Source organism: Pseudoliparis swirei, chromosome 2 (assembly GCF_029220125.1).
Source record: "Pseudoliparis swirei isolate HS2019 ecotype Mariana Trench chromosome 2, NWPU_hadal_v1, whole genome shotgun sequence".
Classification (NCBI taxonomy): domain Eukaryota; kingdom Metazoa; phylum Chordata; class Actinopteri; order Perciformes; family Liparidae; genus Pseudoliparis; species Pseudoliparis swirei.
This window is the reverse complement of record NC_079389.1, coordinates 25,145-39,960: the sequence shown is the minus strand read 5'-3', so window position 1 is coordinate 39,960 and position 14,816 is coordinate 25,145. Positions and strand designations below refer to the sequence as shown.

Genomic DNA, 14,816 nt, shown 5'->3' with positions numbered 1-14,816 from the left:
GCTGTGTCAGCAGCCTGCTGGTCGCCGAGTGGATGACGTCACAGGCCGCTTCAGCGTCAGCAGAGGGGGGGACATACGCAGCCACCATGATAACGCAAGAATTCCTTGGCAGATAGTGTGGCCTCATGCTAACAGCTAGCAGCTCAATGTCCGGTGTGCAGGTCTGCTCTTTAACAGTGATGTGCCCAGAGTTACACCATCTATCATTCACAAACACTGCCAGTCCTCCTCCCTTCCTCTTACCGCTCTCGTTGTCCTGTCCGCCCGTATGATGTGGAACCCGTCGAGTGCAGCGTGCGTGTCCGGAGTTAGCTCTGTTAGCCACGCCTCCGTGAACACCACGAGGGCTACACTCCCGGTATTCCCTCTGATGGCGAGTCAGCGCCGCTAGCTCGCCCATCTTGTTAGGAGAGACCTCACGTTTCCCATGATGATGGAGGTAGAACGGGTTTGTAGCGTCTTTTCCTGGCGTGACGCCCGCCCCGCGGCTTCCCCGTTTCTTCCTCCTCAGCTCACGGGGAACATAGGGTCTTTCCTCGGGTAGTAGCACCGCCGAGTCCCGGAATGCCAACAGCTGGTCCCTCGTGTAAATAACTGGACCGTGGTTGCGTGCTGGGTCCCCAAACACGGAGGTGAAAATAGCGATTAACAGCAGATAGACCACGACAAGCTCGACGTGTCCAGCTGCCATACTGCACCGTTAAACTGTAACTAGTAGCAGGGGAAAAAAAAAAAAGTGACAAGAAATAACGAGGAAAAAAAAAACACATAATATACTAAAACTAAGTTGTGAGCAGGAGCTACTGTGAAAGGCAGCCACGCGTGCAGCGCCGGAGTGGCGCTGCACGCGTGTTATATACTGTACACATGGTCTGTGTTTTTTGCACTGTGCATTACTGTCATCGTTTGTGCCGTAGATCCACCTCGATGTGTCCAGAAAAGAGCTCAAGGTTTCCAACATCCCCACCTCCATGCCAGAAGAGAGAATGAAGGAGCGCCTGGAGATGAGTTTCTCCAGGAAGAGCAGAGGAGGAGGAGAGGTGGATGGTGTGGAGTACGACAGGAACAATGGGACAGGACAGATCACCTTTCTCCACCCTGGAGGTACAACTCTGGTCAAGAGCTGAAGAACAAATGTGTCTATGGGGATTTGATTTATTGACACAGAGCTCCTGGACTGAAACTCCAGACATTCAAATGTATTGACAATGTTCCAATGTTCAAGGGTAATTTGATAATGAATGCAACAAGAGTGAAGAATAGTTTAGTAGAATAGGACCGGCCACATGCTCCACTAACACTGAGGGGAAGGGAACCCTCTACGTGTCTCTTCAGATGAACGATGGCTGATTTCATAGTTTGTAACCACAGCAGCTGCTACAGAGCATCAGATGTTGTGTTCATTAATGAATCTTGTTTCTGTAGAGGGACATAATGACTCAGCACTATGGTTACACCTGGTCATCAGTTTGAATTCAGAACCAACATCTGTGTGTTTGTTTGTGTGTGTGTGTGTAGTTGCTGAGAGCCTGGCGCTGAGAGGGAGGTACCTTGTGGATCTGGATTCTGAAGTGAACGCGCAGGTTGGACCCATTTACAAACACCAGCTGTGCAAGTTTCAGGTGAGATCCAGGACTGGTACTCATTCTATGCAGCATATTATGGTCTGCTTTCCACTCCCGTGCTGATGTAGCTGAACCTACTGTGATCCTCTGCTGAATTTCTATGAAGCATTTGATCCTCCTACTGACAAAGTCAAAGTATGTTGACCATCATTGTTTAATGTTAACTTGGTATCATCAATATCCATCTGCTGGCGATTCTTTTTAGACCTTCTGTGGCTCTCCGAAGCATACCATCCTCCTGGAGGACATCAAGGACATGGGGGAGGAGGATGACCTGCAGGACCACCTGGAGATCCACTTCCAGAAGCCCAGTAATTACGGCGGTGAGATAGAGAGCATCCAGTACAACTCCAGGGGAAAGGCGCTGCAGGCCTTTTTCTCTGAGGACCTGCCTCCCACAGCTGCAAGATGAGCTGAAGATTTAGTGCTTTTATGTGCAAGACACTTAACAATGTATGATTTTCCTGACATATAGAGGACTGTCAACATTGGGCTAAAATCACACATACTTCCCTGAGAAAATTGTGTTTTTATGTTACACGGTTCTTGAGCAACCTGTTGATTCTCTTCCCTACATGATTATTATTATTTACAAGTACACAAGCTGAAGATAAAGCAGTGGGCTCAGGGAGAATTGTTAATGATACTTGACTTCCTGTCCTACAGTTTTAGACCAATACTCAACATGGTGTACGCCTGTCAATCTGTCTGTCTCTTCTATTGCTCATTAAAAGATCTGAATACTCAATCAACCACAGGTGTAGTGTTTTCTTTAGTGAGACTGGATCCATCCAAATGTAACAGATGTGAAAAGGGCATGGAAGAAGTCGACTCAGATGATAGTTTTTCCAGCATTTATCTATTCCTGTAGAGAACAATAAAACACACACATTGCCTTCTGATCCGTCTCTTTCTGCACTTCCACTTCCCTCAGCAATATAGAAACATTGTCCGGGAAAACAGGACTACGTTAAATCTAAACGATAACAATTCTCATCAAAACCATGAATTGTAACATACAAGGGGATAACAGCGACCCCTAATGGACAAAATAAATAACTGCATGCGCTAGAGATAAGGTGCGTTCACACCAAAAGCGAAACAATTTTTTCGCGCGACTGAATCCCATGAAAGTCAGCGTACAGGCGTGTGGCTGCGATAGCGCGATATTTTCCCAGGCGGCGTTTGGGGAACGCAATGTGGACGGCAACGTTTACAGCTGCGCTATTTTGGCGCTTTCTGTGTCGACACTTATCACCATTTAGGTAAAAGGAACCAGTGTTGTATTATTAGTAACTTTCCGCTTTGTCACTCAGAAGAAAGCAGAATATATCTATGTAAGGACATTTGTGTCTTTGTTAATTTCAGTGAGCACAGTGCACAACACGCGCTCAAAGTATACATTCATAAGTGAGATGACGGTACATGAACAGCTCTGCTAACTATTGCTCAGAGCTTTGATGTCAACACATTTATGACATTGTTGTGTTCAGCCATAAATATAACTTACAACTCAGAACAGATGGTCTGGATACTGATGCCACCTCTAATAGAGACGTCGCCTATTCAGATGACTAAGATGTTGACACATGGACTAAATACTTTAAGACCTGAGGATTATATCATAAAACATGCTTCGATGATGCTTTTACAAAACTATTGTTGAATGAAATGTGAAACAGCTGAATCACAGCCAACCCTCGAGCACAGGGCCGTTAACAGGGTAATGAAGCCTTGTGGAGACACAACAAACATGCTGAAGATGCACACAAGAAACCGACTTCATGTCAAGCTTCAATTGGCCCTGATACCTTTTAATCAAAATGCAAAGGTCTACTGAACTTGTTCTGAGAAACACAAACGCCAGCTTTGAGTTTCAGAAATCATAGTTGAGAATACTTTTCTTGGTTCTAGTCAATCTGTCTGCCAGGAGTTGATTCACTTCCTCTCAGAAACAAGAAACATGTCCTTCTTCTATAAATATACATTCACAGTGGTGTTGCAATATAGACATATTTTTATTTTATACTAGACTTCAATGACTTGATATTACACTATGATATAACATATGGTTATTCAGAACAGGTATAGATATTTTATTATTTTACTAGAACTCTCTGACTTGATATTACACTATTATATACAATATGGTTATTCACAACATGTATAGATATTTTATTATTTTACTAGACTTATCTGGCTTGATATTACACTATGATACAACATATGGTTATTCACAACATGTATAGATATTTTATTATTTTACTTGGCTTCTCTGACTTGATATTACACTCACGATATAACAAATAGTTCTTCACAACATGTTTGATGATGTAAAACACAGTCTACTTGTCTTTCATTGGACTTTGTTTTGAAACACATCCACAGTTCTTCATAGATGAATATCAAGAAGAAAAACTGACGAGGGGGTTATAGGAGTAAAATAAAATGTGTTATAAAAGCAAACTTACCAGTGACAGGAAGACGTGCGTGGTTGAGTTGTGTTGAACACTTTCTGATAGAGAGACAACACCCACATGACAGGAAGTGTGAAGCAAACAAAGTTTGTGTTCAAAGTACAGGAAGAGCTGTGTCACACAGTTTCAATTCAATTCAATTCAGTTAATTTAGTTCTGCCCAAAATAACGAATTATCCTCAGAGGCTTTACAATCTGTACACATACAACATACTGACCTTTGACCTCACATAAAATCAGGAAAAACTCCCAAGAAATAAAAACCTCTTTCACTGGGGAAAAAAAGGTAAGAACCTTCAGGGAGCAACAGAGGAGGATCCTCTCCAGGATGGACAGAAGAATAGATGTCATGTGTACACCATTAAAAGGTAATATTATCGTGTACCAACAAAAGGTCATATAGTATCCGTTAAAAGATTATAAAAGGTCATTAAAAAGGCAATATTATAGTATGCGATTTAAAGGTTATATCATAGTATCAAATAAAGAATCTCCAGCTATGATTGTCTACCCAGCAACTATATTTACCCGCCACTAATGTATTTACTTCATTAAAAAAGCTTGGATCTTAGATATTTGGGGCATATATATTGGATAGATTAATTTATATTCCGTTGATTTTAGCTTCCAAACGTATTCTTCTTCCTTCCACATCACTTATTTTTCTTAACAATTGTGCATGTTAATAAACGTGCTTTATACAGATCTATCTCTTCATGGAGAACAATTTATATTTCGTCCAAGTCCTCCATTATATTTATGACTTTTATTGAACTGTTAAGTCTGATTTAACTTCAATTGGTTGGTTGTAAGAGTGGTGTGTGTGTGTTTGTTTGTATTTGTGTGTCGAGTTCTGAGATTACAGAACATGCCTGTAAACTATTGGAAGAATATAGGGAAGGTGTCCCAGCAGGCATCCACCACCACGTCTGGTCACATGCCACTATCCCTCCGCCAAGAGTGATGCGTCATCTTCAATCTTTACTTTCACTTTTGATTCAAGACTGCAGCTGCTCGGTGTGTCTTCTCACTTCTCAACACTTCACGCAAAATAAAGCAGCAAAGAAGTACAAACAGCTAGTAGTCGGTCCAGCGTTCACATTGGCTCATTTAACTGGCTTTGGTTTGGTCGCAGGATTCTTTGTTTACCGAGTTTCTCTCTGTAAACCGTCAGATCATGGCCGACATCTGCAGTGACCGCCCGGTTAATGGCACGGTAAGGATCCTCGGAGGTGAACGGAGTGACCCTGCCACGTAATTACCAGAGTTTAACAGAGCTAATGTTCCTTATGGGCAGGAGGATGGAGGTCTGGAGGAGGAAGCCAGAGAATATGAGGAGGCCAAGAAAGAACTGGAACATGGAAGGTAAACGTTCACCTCCTGACTGCTTGCTTGACCCTCTGGAACTTGTCCAGCTTTGTACAGAGAACTGTTTTATTTAGTCTCAAAACACAACCTGTCAAAATACACTGGTGCGGTGTACGACATTCAGTCCAGCTAGATAACATGTAGGCCTAGAGTTACTTAGTAACTTAGCCTTATGTGAGCTTATCTTTACTTAGTAACCCAGCCCAATGTAGGCCTTCTTATTTACTTTCAGCGACTGGTGAAGACACCAATCAAATGTTAAAATTAACAAATTATGTAGGCAGCTATATTATACATTAACAAATGTAGCAAAAAAATTTGTTCATCACTATTTACTGTATATTGTTGAATGAGCCTTGTCCTTTACCTTGCCAGTGTTTGAGTAAGAAGTGAGGAGATGTTATGTATCATATCTTTGTGGTATAACATACACCAGCAAAACCAGACCTGCCTTTGCCAAGGCTCACTAGCTGGCACACACAAACCCAAAAGTGTGTAGCATATGAAATGCACACATGATGGAGAGATAGAGCAGATGACGCTTCAATAAAGGCGACCTTCACTCAAATCCTCTTTGGGTTAGCATTTCGTATACTGTCAGTATGGCATGAGAGCAAAAAATTAACAGTGAAATTTTACTTTTTAAATGTAATGTGATGTATATTTCACATTAAATATCTGAAAACATGACAGTGCAACTCAGCACATGGAACTCAGTTATATGGACATTGGTATTCAATTCCTCCTTTCAAATTTAGGGATTAGTTTTCTCGTCCATCTGGTGGAATCGGTCCGTGCAGATACTGTAGTGTCCAGGTTGAAAACCTACCTCAAATGTCAGCATCCATTATATAATTTAGGTGAATGGAATTTAACATGTAAAAAGATTATCTGGAGCTGGAACTACTTTCTCGTGTTAGAAACAGCCTCGATGCAAACTGTCCACAGGTCTCCCATTGTCTCTCTGAACCTTTCCGTCTGTTTCTTTAAGTCTAAAGCAGAAAGCCGCTGATGTAAAGCCAAGCTGATCTTGGAAAAACTGGACGAAGATGAAGCCAGGCAGAGGCCCAGCAGGAAATGTTGGCTTGCGTTAAAAAGCAAGAGGAGAGTCAGAAGGAATTCACTCAAAGCATGAACACAGTGACGGTACAGTTATGTCATCTCTGTAACACCTACAGAGAGTTTCATGGGACTGCATATTCTCACTTGATCCTCTCACATAGGATGAACTTCTGCTGCTTGGTGAACGCAACAAGACTTGCTGAACAAACTGAAGAAATGTCAAGCAGCTAGAGGCCAAGAGGGCCGAGTCCAGAAAACTAACATGAAATTCAAGGTGGGAATGAAGTCCGTCCATCTATCATACAACTACGAACCTGCCACCGCATAGCAGCAACAGAATGTAACTGTCCTTTGTATAATTATTGTTGTACAATGAATTCCAGATACCGTCCAGATTCCAGACACAGAGGTGGAGTTTAGGGCTCGTAGTAAAGAGGAGAGTGGCGACGACAGTCAGCCAATCAGAGGAGTGTTCGGCATCAGCCAGAGACCCACTGTGCTCCTGCAGGAAGGACAGGCACTCATCACCTTCGAAGAAGAGAAAGGTACACTTCTGTGTGATAGACTGGAGTATAGTAGCTGGCTTCTTTATCACTCTTTTCTTACATTTAGATATCAATAAACCCTATTGTAATGAGTCTTAACAGTCTGTGCTGACTGGCTGTCAAATACACTCACATTAGTAGACATGCCAATGGTAAACAACTTAACATTAAGCCAATGTAGCCAAACAGCCAGCAGGGGGGGCTGCTGTTTTGGATATGGATGAAAAGAGTGCCTGGAACAATAACAGTGTCCTCACTGGGGACCACTGCTTACTGTTTCATTAAGACACAGTAGTAGACTCAGGCTCCACACGGATGTGTTTTCCTTTTATGAAAGATATTTTTTTGCTTCGTCAATACCTAAGTCGAAGATCTTTGAAAATCACTCTGTTTTAGTTTGAAGACTCTAGCTTGTGCAGAAACAGAGCGTAGACACTTTTGCTTGGCTCTTATCAGTTTGCGGCTATTGACAAAAAGGAGGACTTTCCTTTGCTTATCAATACTTATTTTGTTCTGCACAACTTTTGTGAAGTAAACAAAGTGTAATGGAACAAAAGCATAAAGGCTCTAAAGCGAACTTCAGCCTTGTTAGTATAGAGAGATGATGATGAAGGGCAGGTGTGTACAGAGATGATTTTTGGTTGAAAAGAGGAAACCCATTAATGTGGATGTAGCCTGCTGTGATGACTGTTTCCGTATTGAGTGGCCTCTAAGATCCTGATGATTGCCAAGTGCTCCGTGCCTTGTGAGAACATCACTTTGGATGTGAAACCAAAAAGAATAACCATGGATCCTGCTGTTAAGTTTGAGATACGTCTTATTGTCCACTTCTCGTCACGCACACTCATAGTGATACAGTCGGCACACACTGTCCTGGGGTCAATACTTCAAACAACACAATTATTGAGACTCACTGAATAATGGTGGGCTGTTTGTTTGTGTGAGTGTTAAGGTGTCTTAGCCTAAATGTAAATAGACTTTGGTCCCTCGTCTATTTTACCCCTTGGCAATACATAGACAGAGAGAGACAGGAAGTGAGGACAAACATGCGAGAGACAGAGACAGACAGAGAGAAGGATAGTCAGGACAGTAATAGTCCATCCATTCATTCTCATCCAGCAATCCGGGGTCAGGCCATTTGACAGCAAACCCAGCAGTGTTTCCCCTAGGTTTACAGCTTCAGGGGCGGGACTGAGTACGCTGCTAGCCATGTTGGTGCCTAAACTTAACTCCTTCACGATGCCCCCTGAGATAGTAAAGGGACCCCCTGTCCGGTCGCGAGGCGTCGGCAGGGGTCCTCACCTGTTGATAAGCCAATGGCCCCGCGCACGATTCCAGTTGACCCTGCGCCAGCATCGAGCTCTGCAGCACCCCAGACGGAGGCCGAGAAGTGTTAGCGACACGTATTAACGAGACAAAATGACATGCTGTTGTGTGAGAGCGATCAATGACAGACGGCTGTTTAGTTTGTTTAGTAAAAGAACAAAGCGTCTTTAAGAAAAAGGGACCTTAAATTACTTCCGCTGTAATCTGGCGCTATAGAGAAAATTACAGGGTGGCGGGCGGAGGAGAGATTTCAGGGGGACGCCACCTGATAGAATATTAGAAACACTGCCCAGCTGAATTTTTTTCTCACCGGCAACACTTCCAGCTCATTCTGGGGATCGAGGCATTCCCAGGCCAGCTGGGAGATATAACTCTAGCATGTCCTGGATCTTCCCGGGTCTCCTCCCAGTTGGAAGTGCCTGGAAAACCTCCCAATGGGGCGCCCAGGAGGCCTCAATTGGATGCCCGAACCACCTCAGCTGACTCCTTTCGATGCTGAAGGGTAGCGGTTAACTCAAGCTCCTCGTGATGTCCAAGCTCCTTACCCTATCTCTAATGGTGTGTTCACGCGGACAGCGTCAAAATTTTGACGCCGGCCGAGAATACATGTTAAGTCAATGCAAAGCTGCGTCGATCGGGAAGCTGCGTCGAGCTGCGTGTTTAGTCGTGAGCGAGCAGCGCGTCAGGCCGTTTGAAGCAGCACGAACAGAGGGTTTGTCGCGGGGCGAACTCAGCGAACAGCGAACGGACGCAGCTCGTTGGCGCGCGAGTTCAAATTTCTAACTCTGGCAGCAAAGGCGTGAGTCATAGTTGCGTCAGCCAATCAGCGTTGAGCAGCTCCGCTCGTCATCGTCCTGCCGGTTTAAAAATGGAGAAAAGATTATTGTCGCTGTCTGTGGGCACCAACTTTCGATACAACTCTTTATGCTTACGAGCAGACTATAAAGATAAGCGTGGAACAAGGTCGGAGCCGTGGGACTACCTGGTAAATTTTGAATGTATGTATTTGCTTTTATTCTCGCTATTTGTTGTACTTTACTATCAACCAACCGCCGGCAGATGTGTTTCATGGCAGAGGAGATCTGCCGCCGTAGGTGGAAAAGTCTCAGAGACACGTCAAGGAGAAGAGAGAGAGAGCAGCGAGAAGCGCGAGTGAATGCAGCTCAGTCCACTAAAAAGTGGAAGTACTCTGCGGTCCTGTCGTTCCTCGATCCATTTATACTCCGCCTGGCGCGTCCGACGCGTCTGGTGTAAAATTCTTTTTCGACGCCGTCGAGCCTGCTGCGTCAGACGCGTCGAGGTACAATTTTCGGTCCGGTGTGAGGCCCATAAAGGCTGAGCCCAGCCACCTATGGAGAAACTCATTTGTCCGCTTGTATCCGCAACCTTGTTCTTTCGGTCACGACCCAGAGTTCGTGACCATAGCTGAGGATTGGAATGTAGACCGACCAGTAAATTGAGAGCTTTGCCTTTCGGCTCAGCTCCCTCTTCACCAAGACGGTTCGATGCAGCTCCCGTTTTGCTGCTGCAACCGCACCAATCCGCCTGTCGATCTCCCGCTCCATCTTACCCTCACTCGTGAACAAGACCCAGAGATACTTGAACTCCTTCGCTTGGGTCACAGGGCTCCAGACTGCGACCAAATGGTCGCATTTTGCACCTAAAATTAGACACAGTGCGAGTAAATTTTTCATCAACTCGCGCATGCGCGACCAGTAAATTAGCAGATTATTTATTTTTTTGTTATTAAATAATTTTTTTGCTGACAAACTTGTTCTACACTTCAGCCCACTATATTTAGCGGTAATGCCTGAATGACTGGTTTGCTAACCGACATTAACTCCAGAAGAAGAAGAAAGGAGCGAAAACAGAAGAAGAAGAAGGCTGGCCTGTGTGTGAGGAAGCGGGGGATGACCACGGTTATAGTCTAATGTGTGAAAAGAGGCGGGTCTTGGGGGTTATCAGCATAAATCCAAAGATTTTACATCGCGGTGTCTCCTGTAAACAATGGACAATGGCGAAGCGGACTATCAGTTAAATTTCTTCCTAAACCTAATGATATAGAAGACAAATCCGAGAATGAGTCTGACTCAGATTGTGAGGAAGCAGTCGTGGCGAAAAAGGCAGGAAATTCAGCTTTACGATGAGTGGCTGCGCGAGTTCACCTAGCTGAGGTATTTCAGGAGACCAATTCAATGAACTAAATTCTGCTGTCGATTCCCACAACATGCGGGAACACGAAATGTGCTGATAAGACTGGCACTACACAATTAAAACGACACGCTGATCAAACACGACACGCTGATCAAACTAGCATCAGTCTGAACATACATAAATGTGCGCGACCTGTGCAATGAAAGTGCAGCTCCAGTCGCATTTAGAAGACAAGAGGCTGCTAACCAGTGCTGAGGAGGCCGAATTAGGGCTCTCAAGTGTCACGCACGCATTTCGGTCTTAAGTCACGCACTCCGCCACCGCATCGTATTTCTCACGCTGAAAAAACTCTCGGCTATTTAATGTTTTAATGTGCATGGCGCTCAACATGAACCGCACTGCCCTCACCGTGGAGGAATCAAAGCGCTCCCCAGTTCTGCTGTGAGGAGCCACTTATCAGCCAATCCCAAACAAAAGGGGCTTCACAATAGCCAATCAGAAAACAACCCGTATCTGGGTAAGATTCAATCCAGCAACCAATGAAAATAAAGCATCCTGGAATTGCGCGTGACTGACTAATATCTGAAAATTGCGTTCTGGGGGGGGGGGGGGAGTGGTATTTATCAGTAATAGAGTAAAAATGATGGGAACACTTTGCAAGTCGATTTATAATTTCAATTTTCTGCTTGCGCCCTAAAATTTTAAGTTAGGGGCCACTGTGCTCTAGTAAAAAAAGTTAGTCTGGAGCCTGGGTCAGCACACTGTACCCACACCGAGGGTGCAGAGCACCATAGTTTCCGGCAGGCACCATGGCCCTTAGATTTGGAAGTACTGACTCTCATCCCTGGTCCGAGGATGCCAACAAGACCACATCATCTGCAAACAGCAGAGAGGCAATCCCGAGACCCCCAACCATGACCGTCTCCACCCCCAGGCTGCGCCTAGCAGGCTCTCAAGTTTGAAGACAGGCAAGCGTGAGATTTCCATCAACACGATACAGCTGACCGTTGTGGCGCGACATCGAGCCGAAAAAGTTGTTGGCGGGGGTGCTAGTGACTATTTTTGCTCCATCCCAATGCGCGCGAACCCGGCGTCGGAGCTCTGCAGCGGAACAATCGATCGGTATTGAGCACCCCTGCATTCAAGCATTAAATAGCCGAGATTTTTCAGCGTGAGGAATTCGATGTGTGGGCGGAGTGCGTGAGATAAGACCCGAAATCGTGAGTCTCACGCTCAATGCGTGAGACTTGAGAGCCCTGGCCTAGATATACAGGACTGTCTCAGAAAATTAGAATATTGTGATGAAGTTCTTTATTTTCTGAAATGCAATTAAAAAAACAAAAACGTCATGCATTCTGGATTCATTACAAATCAACTGAAATATTGCAGGCCTTTTATTCTTTTTAATTGCCTTTGATTATGAAAAACACAGTTTAAGAAAACTCTAAAATCCTATCTCATAAAATTGAATATTTCCTCAAGACCAACTAAAAAAAAAAGATTTATAATAACAACAAAAACAAAATCAAACATTTGAAAATGTCCATTAATGCACTCAGTACTTGGTTTGGGAATCCTTTTTGCACGGATTACTGCATCCAATGCGGCGTGTGGCAATGGAGGCAATCAGCCTGTGCTGGCATTGCTGAGGGTTTATGGATGCCAGGATGCTTCAATAGCGATACCCTTTGGCTCATTTGCATTGTTGGGTCTGGTGTCTTTCAGCTTCTTCTTCATAATACCCCACAAATTCTCTATGGGGTTCCAGGTCAGGGGAATTGGCAGAGCCAATCGAGGACAGTAATGCCATGGTCTGTACACCAGTTACTGAGTGGTTTTGGCACACAGCCAGGCATTTGAGTGCCAGATCATGCTGAGCCAAATCTCACTCATCTCCCACGCAGGAGACTTTTCAGCAGGCGGAAGCATGTAGTGCTCTAAAATCTCTTGGTACACAGCTGCATTTACTCTGGACTTGATGAAACAGTGGACCAATAACACACGAGCAGCTGACATGGCTCCCAAACTGCATCACTGACTGAAGAAGAAGCTGAAACACCAGACTGGCAATGCAAACCAGGCCCTAGGGCGCTGACATCCTGGGCATCCATGAACCCATCAGCAATTGCCACAGGCTGATTGCCTCCGTACTGCCACCCCGCGTTGATGCAGTAATCCGTTGGCTGACAAGTACTGGGTGGAATGTGGAGACATTTTCAAATGTTGTTTGTTTCTTTCGTATAAATCTTTTGCTGATCTGAAACCAATTGCTGAGATGGGGTGGCTCGTGTAATCAGCAATCGCGCAATAAGGGCAGGCTGTCGAGACGATTGCGCAATGGTCAGAATACATGCTGTTTGTTGTGCATTACCAATAAAGAACTGTCATCTAATATTCTATTTTCTGATTTCCTATTGATACCCAAACAGGACCAGTGATAAAGGGAACGGCCACCAGCGAGGCCAGCGCGCACTCTACGGGAGCGGGTCTGACTTAATGCCGAGAATGCAAACACAACTCTTACTGCAGGCGGTGTGAGACCCCGGATGATGGCTGGTTGCACCGAGTCGGGAACCCCATACTCCCGCAGTACCCCACAAAAAAAAAAGATCTTGTTGAAAGCCTTCTCAAGTCCACAAAGCCCATGTAGAATGATTGGGCAAACTCCCAGGACACACCCCTCCAGTAGTCTTGCGAAGGGGTAAAGAGCTGAGTCCACAGTTCCACGACCCGAGGCATAATCCGCACTGCTCCTACTTGAATCTGAGGTTGAAGCCAACGGTGGGCTTCTTTCAACACTCTGGCATAAGCTTTCCCCAGGAGGCTACAGGTAGTGTGACCCATGATAGTTCGAGCACACTCTCAGGTCCTTTCCTTTTTGAGACTGAAACCACCACCCCAATCTGCTGAAGTCCATACGACACTGTATTTGACCCCCCATCACGACATTGAAGGAGGCATGTCCAGCCAAGACAGCCCCCGTGTAACAGTAATCAGCGCCTTCAGCATCTCAGGGGATCACTCATCCACCCCCGGCACCTTACCACCAAGAAGCTTTTGGACAACACGCTGGCCTCTGCCCGCCCAGCCCGATCAGATCCTTACACTTGCACCCAACCCCGATGCTTGTCCCTGCGGGTGATATGAGTCCTCAGGGGCTGCTCCATGTTTTTCTTCGGGCTGAGCCGAGCCGGGCCAGACTATGCGGCCATCCACCAGCCCCTCGCGGGAGGCTCCCCTCCTATGGTCTGGCTCCGGGAGGGTGCCCAGTTTCCTTACATCCCAGGCAAGGTAGCTGACAGTCCGTGGGCTGCTATCCATCCGCGTAATAGTGGCACATCTGAATATTGAACCATTATTTCCTCCACACATGTAGCCTTTCGTTTTTGCAGAAAAAGAGTGTTAAGCAGCTTATCTTATTGGGAGGGGCTTTTGTTCAGGTTCAATGACAAAACCACCAAATACTGAAAGAATGTAGCTCCAGCACTTTCAACTGTACTATTTCATGGACTGCTTAGAGACAGTGGTGCTTAGTAATGTGTTATATGCACTGTACACATGGTCTGTGTTTTTGCACTGTGCATTACTGTCATCGTTTGTGCCGTCGATCCACCTCGATGTGTCATGAAAAGAAAGGCTCATGGTTTCCAACTGTCCCACCTCCATGCCAGAAGAGAGAATGAAGGCCGGGCTGGACAGGATGAGTTTCTCCAGGCAGAGCAGAAGGAGGAAGGAGAGGTGGATGGTGTGTATGCGACAGGAACAATGGGACCAGGACAGATCACCTTTCTCACCCCTGGAGGGTACAACTCTGGTCAAGAGCTGAAGAACAAATGTGTCTATGGGGATTTGATTTATTAACACAGAGCTCCCTGGACTACTGAAACTCCAGACATTCAAATGTATTGACAATGTTCCAATGTTCAAAGTGGTAATTTGATAATGAATGCAACAAAGTGAAGAATAGTTTAGTAGAATAGGACCGACGACATGCTCACTAACACTGAGGGAAGGGAACCCTCTGTGTCTCTTCAGATGAGCGATGGCTGATTTCATGGTTTGTAACCACACAACATGCGCCTGAGCATCAGATGTTGTGTTCATTAATGAATCTTGTTTCTGTAGAGGACATAATGACTCAACACTATGGTTACACCTGGTCATCAGTTTAGTTATTCAGAACCAACATCTGTGCCAATGTTTGTGTGTGTGTGTGTAGTTGCTGAGGCCACAGTGGCCCAGAGGAAGTACCTTGTGGA

At 45.1% G+C, this 14,816-nt stretch overlaps 1 protein-coding gene and 1 pseudogene across 1 annotated transcript; both read left to right on the top strand.

The window, feature by feature from the left end:
* Positions 1-494: 494 nt before the first annotated feature.
* On the top strand, positions 495-2,373 carry LOC130204666 (N-myc-interactor-like). The gene is made up of 3 exons (XM_056431565.1): positions 495-1,104; positions 1,519-1,622; positions 1,831-2,373. Exons 1-3 carry the CDS (start codon positions 972-974, stop codon positions 2,035-2,037), a joined length of 444 nt encoding a protein of 147 aa, XP_056287540.1. The 5' UTR covers positions 495-971; the 3' UTR covers positions 2,038-2,373.
* Positions 2,374-5,460: 3,087 nt separating this feature from the next.
* LOC130201510 (N-myc-interactor-like) lies at positions 5,461-14,383 on the top strand (annotated as a pseudogene).
* The last annotated feature ends 433 nt before the right edge of the window (positions 14,384-14,816 follow it).